Here is an 11,483-nt window from a genome sequence, read left to right as displayed (position 1 = left end):
GTTTACAAAAGAACAATCTTTTGTAAACTCTTCCTCATCAATTTGCACCGACGGTGTATGCGTTTCGCACCAAGTTTAAGCTTCATAAGAGTAGCTTCTAAATCAAAATTAAAACAAAAAAATACAAAATTTTATCAACCACATCTAAATTTGAAGAAATTAACATGAATTTAACTTTTCTACTAATAAAATTGAGAGAGAGAGAGAGAGAGAGAGAGCGCATCGTGTTGTTGTTGTGTTGTTGATGTGTTGAATTTGGAGAAATCCATTTTTTTTTTAATTCATGATGATGATGATGATGAAAAGAATAAAAAAGGGTTGACTTTGATTTCTTGATGTGTTGTTGCTGCTATTGATGATGATTTCTTGATTTTTGTAGAGCAAAAAAGTCTGGGTTTTAATTCTATTTGAAGGTTTATGTGTTTTAATTTGATGAAGTTTATTGTTGTTTTAGTTTGAGTTTTTGATATGAAGTTTTGTGCTACTGATTATATATTTGCTTTTCTTGGTAGAAATTGATGAAGATGAAGAAGATGAAGAAAGTGAGATGAGAAAAATATTAGATGTTAGTGGTTCACAGTAAAGTACAATAGACCCTACATAATTCAATGGTCATCTTTTAAAGAAAAAATCAAATGGTTAAAATTAAAAAATTTAATACGGTCCATGGTGAACCACCTTTAAATATGATTCACCTTAGACTTTTGATGTTAAAAACTAACAGAGAGGACCAAAAGAGGTAATGTGGGAAGATTTATGGGACCAAATTGAGACACTTTATACTTAGGGGACCAAAGTGAAATCCAAAAATAAGTTAAGAGACCAAATAATGTATTAAGTCTAAAGATATTCTACGAAGTATTCTATATAAGTAAGTCTGTAGAGGGAGTTCTAGTAAGCAATCATATTATTTGTTAGTACCCTTTTAGGGCCGGCAGCAAGAGACTTTGCTGAGGAGCTTGCTCTGGAACTAGTAACTCTTTTTTATATTCCATCTACTTAATAATAATATTCACCACTATTCTCTAGTTTCTATTGATTTCTTCTTTGTTATTGGCTCTGCTCTATCATACAACGGATCAATTGGAGATGAGATAAGATGGAAGTGCTCGGTAGTTGCCTTGAAATGGTAGGATAATACTACCTAAAAATAGACAACAGAGGATAGTAGGCTAAATTGTATTTTTGGTCCCTTAATTATTTAGATAGTATCGCTTTAGTCCCTTAATTAAAATTTGATTTATTTCGGTCCCTTAATTACTCTACGTTACAGATTTTGGTTCTTTCCGTTAGTTTTAATTCAAAAACGTTAAGTTTTCTTCATTTTCTTCTGAAATTTTTATGGGATTCTTTTTGTTAAAGGTTGATGGAGATGATATGAAGATGAAAAAGAAGAGAAGAAGATGAAGAAAATCTAACGTTTTTGAATTAAAACTAACGGAAAGGACCAAAATGTGTAACGGAGAGAAGTTAATGAACCAAAATAAATCGAATTTTAATTAAGGGACCAAAGCAATACTACCTAAATAGTTAAGGGACCAAAAATGCAATTTAGCCAAGATAATATACTAATATGGTGTCAAATCAAATAAATAATAATAAAATATAATTGTTTGGTTTGTGTTGCACTTGATCGATTTTGAATGACTTGAAACTACTGATACTTAAACCAATAGAGGTCGGGTTTGATTGGGTTGGAGCCAAACATGGAAAGAGAAAAAACTGAATCAATTTAATGAAGATGGATTAGATCTTCGGGTTTGTCGGGTCATTGTTTGGTCTTACACTCGTAGTTTTTCATGCTCTGTCAAATTTAGTGCATCACCTGAATCAATAGCATAAACTAAGATCAAGACATCAATGTGTCTATTTGAAAGAAGAAAAATATTGATATTTGACCAGATACTTTTGACATCATTTTTTATATTTGGAGACAGAAAATTTCTCTTCCACAATTTATTCCCCACTTCTCTCTTCTCACTCCTATCAGGCCACCGTGTCATTGGGATTATATGAGAAAGGAAACGAGTTATACTACTCCCTCCGTCTCTTAATAAATGACTTAGTTGACAATATACGTTATTGACTTGACATACTTTAACCATACTTTTATACTAATTCACAAAGATAAATAATATCATGTAAGATGTTGTTGGATTCGTCTTGATGAGTATTTTTAAAATATTAAATATTTATAATTTTTTTTAGTAGAGAATTGAAGATATCAAAGATAAAACATATGCATTGGTATGTGTGTCAGAGTCAACTAGGTCATTTATTGAGGGACGGAGGGAGTAATTCTTATCATCGAAATTAATATAGGGTATAACCTTAGCTAAAGTGCAAAAAAAGCCACATTTACTAATTCTTATCATAGAAATTTAAAAATAAAAATGCAATGCATTAGAGCAGTACTAACTTTTTCAATAGTTAATTAGTAAGCCTTGTTTATTTATGTAGTAATTAGTAAAATTTTCATTTTGTTTTGATATGGAAACATCAACATGAAGCAACTTGTACTTGAATGAACTACTTTCAGAGCTTTCCCTACCCTTGTAGAACCTAAACAATAGGTTGACATGATTTATATACATAACAACACCAGAACATTCAGAAGAGAGCACATAAATCATGTCTAAAGACAAACCATGTACATCTAAATCCTTCTGAGTTTCTATATTAACATCATAGTTCAAGTTAATTGCAGTTATACAATTAACAAATTCCTTGATAGAAACTCAAAGCATACAAAATAATAAAAAGGTCTCAATACACCTCAAGTACTCACAAATATGAAGCTTTATATTGTTTTTGTCACCTTGAATTCAATGATCAACTGAATCTTCTATCAAATCTATCGTTCCTTGTGGTCAATCTCTAATAAAATTCTTTTAAACTTGCAATTTCATACAACTGAATATTTCTTTGCTGAAAATTGCATCAAGTTACTAGACAACTTTGTTAATATAACTGGAAACTATAAAATCTGTCAAACCTTCTTACTTTCAGTATTGCAGTAAGGCAGTCCGAAAAACTGAGAAAGAATAGTGTGCTATAAACTGATTACAAAATACTGATGAGAAGTTCATTTCAAATTCCCACTTTTTTAAATAATCTCTCAGCAAATTTCTAATTGATATCATAGCACATCACAAATACATTGTTGAACTCTCAGAATTAATAAACCGTTGGTATGGTTAAAATATCAAAATGAACATAATAACACATGGATTTTAAGAAAAACCAAATTGATAGTGAGTACATTGTGTAGTCCATTATCCTCTGTAAATGTAATTAAAGGTAAATAAATTAACAAGTAAAAAAGATTAGACAACTTTCTTCAAAATTCAAAATAACCTAACATGTAAGAAGATTCTTTGTTTCTCTTTTCATCTTCGGATTCCTATCTAATGATCCAGGACGTAATCCTGGACGTGAAGAATAAGAAAATATTTTTTGTTTTGCTTACTTGTGCTGGATTTTGAAATTTTTTTTTTTTTTTTATCTATTTTACATCTTTAACTAGTAAAAAAAATTAAACAAAGAGGAAAAAAAAAAAAGAAACTCCATAATTTCAAAAGAAAAAAATACCAAATCATCAATAAACGGAAAGAGAGGGATTCGAACCCTCGGTACAAAAATTCATACAACGGATTAGCAATCCGCCGCTCCTTGACTAGTCTTCTCTTACAGTAGACCTCTAACAATCATTTCACGTAGTAGTTTCTCTGCCCTTTCGTTCTTATCATTTTCAAAGAGAGCACGAATAATTGTTTCACAAGTTACAGCATCAGGAACACATCCATTGTCTTCCATTTTTGACAGCAGGGCCTCAGCTTCATCGAGCAAACCCTCTAAACAAAGACCATTGATCATAATAGTATATGTCCAGACTGTTAAATTGTAGCCTTTAATCAAAAGATCCTGAAAAATCACTTGTGCATCCTTAAGCCTTCCTTGCTTGCATAGTCCATCAATAAGTATATTGTATGTGTACATGTCTAGTTGAATGCCTTGGTCAACATGATGGTTTTTGCATAATGCATCTATTAAAGAATTGTAAGTGCATATGTCAGGTTGTTGACCATTGTCACGCATCTCATCAACAAGCTCCCAAGCATAGGAGATTCTACCTAATTTGCACAAACCATCAATGAGAGAACTGTAAGTTACTGTATTGGGAGAAATTCCTCGGCAACGCATTTCATTAAAGAGACTGAAGGCTTCATTGACCATTTTAATCTTACAAAATCCATTAATCATGATATTATAGCTCTGAGCATCAGGAGGCACTCCCATTTGAGTAATAGTGCTTAAAACATGTTTGGCCTTATTGACTTCATTAACTAGGCAATATCCATCCATTATTGAACTGTAGGTAATATAACATTCGGTATTACACCTTGTTTCATCATCATGGCTAACAGATTCTTAGCTCCTTTCACATTTCCTTCCTTACAAAGAGCATCAACCAATATATTAAAAGTATACACATTTGGGTTGATGTTTTTCAATACCATTTCATGGAACAAACCAAATGCTTCTATCAATTGACCAACAACGCAAAATCCATAGATTAAAGAATTGAAAGTGACAACATCAGGAGAAATTTTCTTTACAATCATTTGAGAATATAACTCATAAGCCTCGGTCACCAATTTCTCTTTACACAAACTATCAATAATTGTGTTGTGCATTATCACATTAGTGTTAACCAATTTCCCATCAATCTTTCTTAAAAATTGTAAGGCTTCTGTTGTTTTCCCCATTTTACACAAGCCATTGATCAATGTAGCATAAGTAACTTGGTTCAAGTGAAATTCATGTGCAAGCATATGATCGTGAAAGTGCAAAGCTTCCTTGATCTTACCGTTAAGACACATACCATTGATAAGTGTATTGAAGGTTATGGTTGTGGGGTGATGACCTAATTTGAGAATCTTAGCAAATATAGAAAAGGCAAAAGTCATCTCACCTAGGTTATGGTTGTGGGGTGATGACCTAATTTGTGTATTAGCAATTCTCCTCCTCTTCTGTTGTGAAGTTCCTACATAACATTACAGATTTTAATTTGAATTCTCAAGTCGTCTATTACACGTGAAACAGTCTTAAACCTACCTGAATCAAATTGACACGGTTTTAAACCCACCTAGTATGGATAAAAACTAATACATAAGACTCATCATCAACAAGTAAATTCTCTAGTTCATTGTTGCTTTGTTTTTTTATAATGATGATGCTTATGCTTATTTAGTGAATTCTTGTGGTAACTTCAAATGTAATATCAAAATAGAGGAAACCATTTCTCTATGACACAACAAATATCAAGAACTTATTGAGTAAATTGATGACTTGGAAAATTCAGTTAAATACTTTTCCTAAGCTCGCAGACTGTGTACATAGTTATTTATAAGATCGATAAGCTATAATCAAATATCAATCTGCAGATAAGTAAACACTTGTAGCAAAAGTAGCTGAAATAAGTGTCGGAAAAAACGTTGATATTACAAGCTAGACACCTTCGCCCGGATTCAAACCCGAAACCTCACACTAGTGTATGTGAGTTTCTGAAACATGCAAATTCATTGATAAAAGTAGGAAACATTTACCATCACCAATATCTTACTTTTTGTTCTATTCATGCTGTATTTCTAGTGTATGTTCCTTCTTTTTTTACCCCTGTACTTAAGTTTATATAGTATGCTATTTAATTCTATATTAAGCCTGTCACCTATATTATTGTTAATCCCTAATAGCAAGTGTCAAAAAAGTCTTTGAAGATGCAAGGATCAAATCATTTTTTTATATCATTCATTTTAATTCCTCAAGCTGCAAAGTATTGAATTAAAAAAAGCATTGAATTCTATATGGTTTTTTGTCAAGCTCTTCCTTGCTTCTTAACTCCATTACCATCATTAGACCACCCAGAAAATACATCAGCAGGTTCACCCAAATCAATTGTTGTTAGGGTGAGTTACCCTGATGTGCTAACTATCAGTTGAAATTGGACAAGTTTCTTTTTACCAAATCAATAATGTTAGTTTTACCTTGATATGCTAACTATTAGCATATAGTAATTAGGACTGATATAAATCTATCAAAATCTAAAAAGAAATGTATGAGGTCATTCAAAATAGAAAGATACAAATACATAATGTGAAATGAATATACAAAAGCAAGTACAAACATGTTTAGTGTTGATGCCTCATGAAATAAGTTGTACGTTTGTTTGTGCAACAAAGGGTCAGAGTTCTGGGAGATAATTGAGTATGAATGCACAGCTTGGTCCTGTTGTCCAATTAGATTCCACATATTTTTGGTAACCAAGCATATGATATCACACTCACGTATTATAGCCATCAGAAAACTCTTGCACTTGAATCACCCAATCAATGTAGCTAACCTCATAAATTATGTCCACGACACTAACACGTCGACACAGGCGATGATTTGAAAAAATGAAATAATCAAATGTAACTATAAGTGTCGGTGTCGGACACCGACACGAGTCAGATACTTAACAAAAGAAAGGAAATGTTTGAAAGAGTTGAAGGGAAGTGAAACAGTGTAATTCTTTAGAGCAGCTTGAGCATCATAAAAGTAAAAAAAAGGCATTATTGGAAAATAATTAATATGTTATGATTCTGAGTTCTAATAAGCTCAAACATATTTCTTAAGTCATATGAAGTTATTAAGCTAAATTATGTTAGCAACATAAATCTGCACTTGGTCATTAAGTTTTGAAACTTTTCCTTCTTTTTCTTCTCATTAACACCCTTCCTCTCTTCCTAATCGAAAGATAAATAAACCATTCAACACTAATTGGACATTTTCTCCTCCTTTTTCCCCCCCTTCTATTATTTTTTAGTTTCATTCAACATTAGAGAATCTCTGAGTTGGTTATAGCAATAATTAAGCTCCATGTTTCATCTAAGTCCTCACTATGACAAATCCATAGTTCAATCTCAGGAGGCCAAGAACATCACAATTCACAAGCCACTTGAAGCTTAAATAAGGAAACCAGACCAACACCTAAAGCTCAACTACAATCCTCCTAGTCACCCATACTAAGGCATAAACACAACAAAGCTAAAGATTCATAATTCTACTATATTATGAAGGTAACACCAGTAGTGATTACGCCTTCATGTGCAATCCACTGAAGTCCACAAGGAAATATACCAGAATCATCAATTATAATACACGAAATTCACCAAAAGCTCAAAGCACAAGTTCAAGAAACAATATGGGGACTAGCAGAGAAAAAGCAAGGGCAAGACTAACCGGCAACCTTAGATCAGAGTACCAAAACATAAAATGTACAAATTAAGCAAAAGAAATTGTCCTATGCAGACCAATATCTGCTACTGTCCTGTTGAAAGTAGTAAGCCGCATGCAACCACCTAGAGCGACCCAGATATCTATCAGTATCACCAAAAAAACATAAGCTCACATCAGACCAGAAAAACGTAAAACCTATACCACCAAACCGAAGCCCAAACCAACAAAGCACCCAAAAATTCTACAGAAAATACCATATATATAACACCTCCCTCATTCACCGAGCCAAACAGTTCATTGGATCTCAATAACATATGCATATTTTGAAATTGATGGTATGACAAAAAAAATTAGTGGTAAATATTGTTGCCCTTTCACCCTTCCAACACCTCAATCCAACACAAAAATCTCAGCACATCAATGCAGCATGGATTATAATACCGAAATATAGAATAAAACAGAAGCATCACAGTCCCTCCAGATCGGAAAAATATGTCTTCTATCAAACCGAAGCTCCATGGAAGAAAAGATTGCCATGGTAGATGGTCACATGGAAGATGTGGTCGATCAAACTCGAACAACTTCTACTGCACTATTTGCAGCCAATGATGCCTTGGTGTGCTATGAAACGGGTATGACCGAATGAACCAAAGAGATTCTAATTAAGGGTCAGCATATCCCTAAAAGTAAATGACTGAATGAAAAAATCCTTAACGAAGGTGGTCGAGAGTACATTGCAAAGATAACGGATAACTACATCAAGACAAAAAAGAATTCACCATTAAATTAACACCATTCTAATATTGAAATGAACATAACAACAACACATGACTCTTGATTAAAATTTAAGTGATAGTGAGAACATTGAGTAGTCCACCTTATATTGTATATGCAACTATCAACAAAAATAAATGAATGAATCATAATGATACATAGTTTTCATCATAGTAAAAAAAATTATAATTAGAAAGTATCTTACCTAGAGTTACTCTTCAAGTAGACCTCTAGCAATCATTTTCCGAAGAAGTTTCTCTGCCTTTTCATTCAAGTCTTTATGAAAGAGAGCCCGGATAATAGTTTCATAAGTTACAGCATTAGGAAGTATACCATTGTCCTCCATTTTTGACAACAAGGCCTCCACTTCATCAAATAAACTCATTTTACAAAGTCCATTGATCATAATAGTATATGTTCGGATATTTAGACTATAACCTTTAATCATAAGATCTTGAAAAACATCTCATGCATTCTGAAGTCGTCCTCCTTTGCATAGTCCATCGATAAGTATATTATACGCGAACATATCTGGTTGAATCCCTTGATCTTTGATTTTATTAACTAATGCAATAGCCTTGTCAACCTGATAGTTTTTGCATAAAGAATTTATTAAAGAATTGTAAGTGAATATATTGGGTGGTTGGCCATTATCATGCATCTCATCAACAAGCTCCCAAGCACAAGAGAATCTCCCAGCTTTGCACAAACCATCAATGAGCGAACTGTAAGTTATCGTATTAGGAGCAAATCTTCTGCAATGCATTTCATAAAAGAGACTCAAGGCTTCGTCGACCATTTTAATCTTACAGAATCCATTAATCATGATACTATAGCTATCAGCATCAGGAGCCACTCCTATTCGAGAAATAATGCTTGGAACATGTCTGGCCTTATTGATTTCATTAACTAGGTGATGAGATAAAACCGCAAGTGCATGGTCTTACCGAAGTAGTATGAAAAGAGTATCGTTCCGACAGGGAGTTATGAATTCAATTAACTTTAGATAATGATTAGGCTAAAGTTTTATAAGGTAGAAAGTTGTATTTTTAATTGAAAGAAAATAAAAATAAAAGATAAAAGCCTTCGGATTATTGGTTCATCCTAATGACAAGTCCTTCTCAAACCAAACTATTAAACTTATAACTTTATGTTACCTAATTTCTCAAGACAGTTTCTCTTTTGGTCCTCTAGCAACCAAGCCTATTTCGCTGACTTGATTACTATTAGATTTTGGTTCCTCTAACAACCAAGCCTATTTCGCTGACTTGATCATTATTAGTTCCCTTGAAGATCGAAACTATATGTCTCAAAGATTGCAAAGACTATTTCGCTGCTTTTGCAATCCTTGTCTAAATTCATTTATTCGAATATCAAAACTCCACTTTCATTTTATGAATTGATATTTGAGATGATGGATAAAATATTATCAAACACTCCACTTTCGTTTCCACAGTTTGATAATGGTTGATCCATGTTAAAGCGGTGAATTTAGATAAGGAATTAGGGTTACATAAGATTAAAGTTTAAAGCTTGGTTTGATTAGGATTATGTCATTAGACTTATCCAACAATCCCAAGACAAGAGAAGTCTACTCACTAATGTTCATCGTAGACAAGGAGAAGAAGAGAGAAAGCATAAAAGTAAATAACAAGAAAGTAAAATGAACTTTTATTAGAAAGACAATTGTCACATATTGCATTCCAAGAAAAGATGAATATTTGTGATGGATGACTACTCTATTTATAGCATTCGATCGACTTAAAATCTAAGCTATTACATTTGGGCTAAAAATATAGTAGCTTAAAATCTAAGCAAAAGCAGCAAAAGACACTCTGGAGGGTGGCACGGTCGTGCCAAGGCTGGCACGGCCGTGTCAAGGCTAGCACGGGCCGTGCCAAGCTTCTGACTTGTGGGAGACATATTTTTTGTCTTTCAATCTTCGTATTTTTGCATCCAATCGACTCCAAGTCCCTTTCTTTTGCTCCAAGATTCAATTCATCAAATATTCTTTCCTGAAATATAATAAAATGCAATTTAAAGTAAACTATCCTAAAAAGGAAATAATACTAATATAAAATATATAAAATTTAAATAAAACTAAACTAAAAAGCATATTAAAATAGTCAATAAATGACTCATCACTAGGCAATGTCCATCCATTATTGAATTGTAGGTAACTACATCCGGTATTACACCTTCTTTCATCATAACGGCTAACAGATTCATAGCTCCTTTCACATTTCCTTCCTTACAAAGAGCATCAACCAATATATTAAAAGTATAAACATTTGGGTGGATGTTTGTCAATAGCATTTCATGGAACAAACGAAATGCTTTTTTCAGTTGACCAACAATGCAAAATCCATATATTAGAGAGCTCAAAGTAACAACATTGGGAGAAATTTTCTTTACAATCATTTGAGAATATAACTCATAAGCCTCAGTCACCAATATCTCTTTACACAAACTATCAATGATTGTGCTATACATTACCACATCAGTGTTAACCAATTTCCCATCAATCTTTCTCAACACTTGTAAGGCTTCAGTTGTTTTTCCCATTTTACACAAGCCATTGATCAAAGTACCATAAGTAACTTGGTTCAAGGGAAATCCAAGTGCAATCACATGGTCGTGAAAGTGTAGAGCTTCCTTGACTTTACCGTTAAGACACATACCTTTGACAAGTGTATTCAAGGTGACGGTATTTGGCTGAAAACCCATCTTAAGAATATTGCCAAATATAGAAAAGGCAAAATTCATTTGACCAAGATGACAGTAACAATTGATCAAGATACTCAAAGTAACAATATCAGGAATAATTCCGTTGAATTCTAATTGGTGAAAAAGAGAAATAGCAGTGGTGTAATGGTTATTGTTAGACTTAACAAGGGAACCTAAAATCTTGTTAAATTCGATGATGGATGGGGTAGGATTCATACGAATCATATGGTGGAATGAGGAAACAGCATCATGAACATGATTGGGAACAGATCTAGAGTGAGAGTATAGTCTTGTTCTTAAGAAGGGAATAATAAGAAAGGTGAAATTAGAAGAAGAAGAAGAACGAAACCTGGATGATGATAACAACAACATTGACGCGGTGGAGAAGACCGTCGGTGAACGTCGTTGGTGAGCGAAATGGAAGAAATTCCAGAATGTCACTCTTGTTCTCTTGTTGAATCTAAAAAGAAAACTCAGCTGAACAAGTGTGGTGTCTGGGTTCAAACTCCGGTTATGTATATAACAATGCAGGTCTATGTCAATTGAGCTATGCTCCCGGGGACTGCCTCCCAATTTTATTTGCATATTTTAATTAGACTTAAATATGTCGTTAGTCCATGTATTTTGACTTTATTTTTGCATTAGTCTTACACTTTTTTTTTGTTTGGCATAGTTCATGCGCTTTGTAAAAAAATTTCAAT

General features: G+C 33.1%; 2 protein-coding genes across 2 annotated transcripts; both read right to left on the bottom strand.

Moving 5' to 3' along the window:
• Positions 1-3,674: 3,674 nt before the first annotated feature.
• Positions 3,675-8,968, bottom strand: LOC25480001 (pentatricopeptide repeat-containing protein At1g62914, mitochondrial). Its single transcript, XM_039827040.1, is given in 3 exon segments — positions 3,675-4,377; positions 4,380-5,051; positions 8,528-8,968. Coding segments are annotated over 3 exon segments (1,716 nt in total). The 5' UTR covers positions 8,882-8,968; the 3' UTR covers positions 3,675-3,687.
• Positions 8,969-10,179: 1,211 nt separating this feature from the next.
• On the bottom strand, positions 10,180-11,281 carry LOC25480002 (putative pentatricopeptide repeat-containing protein At1g12700, mitochondrial; the record flags this gene model as incomplete). The annotated part of the gene is made up of 1 exon (XM_024774631.2): positions 10,180-11,281. A coding segment is annotated over exon 1 (975 nt), but the record flags the coding sequence as incomplete, so codon positions are not given.
• Positions 11,282-11,483: the final 202 nt, after the last annotated feature.

The sequence above is a fragment of the Medicago truncatula genome, chromosome 6 (genome assembly GCF_003473485.1).
Source record: "Medicago truncatula cultivar Jemalong A17 chromosome 6, MtrunA17r5.0-ANR, whole genome shotgun sequence".
Taxonomy (NCBI): Eukaryota; Viridiplantae; Streptophyta; class Magnoliopsida; order Fabales; family Fabaceae; genus Medicago; species Medicago truncatula.
Note: the sequence above shows the minus strand (reverse complement) of the source record. Positions and strands in the feature narration are given on the sequence as shown.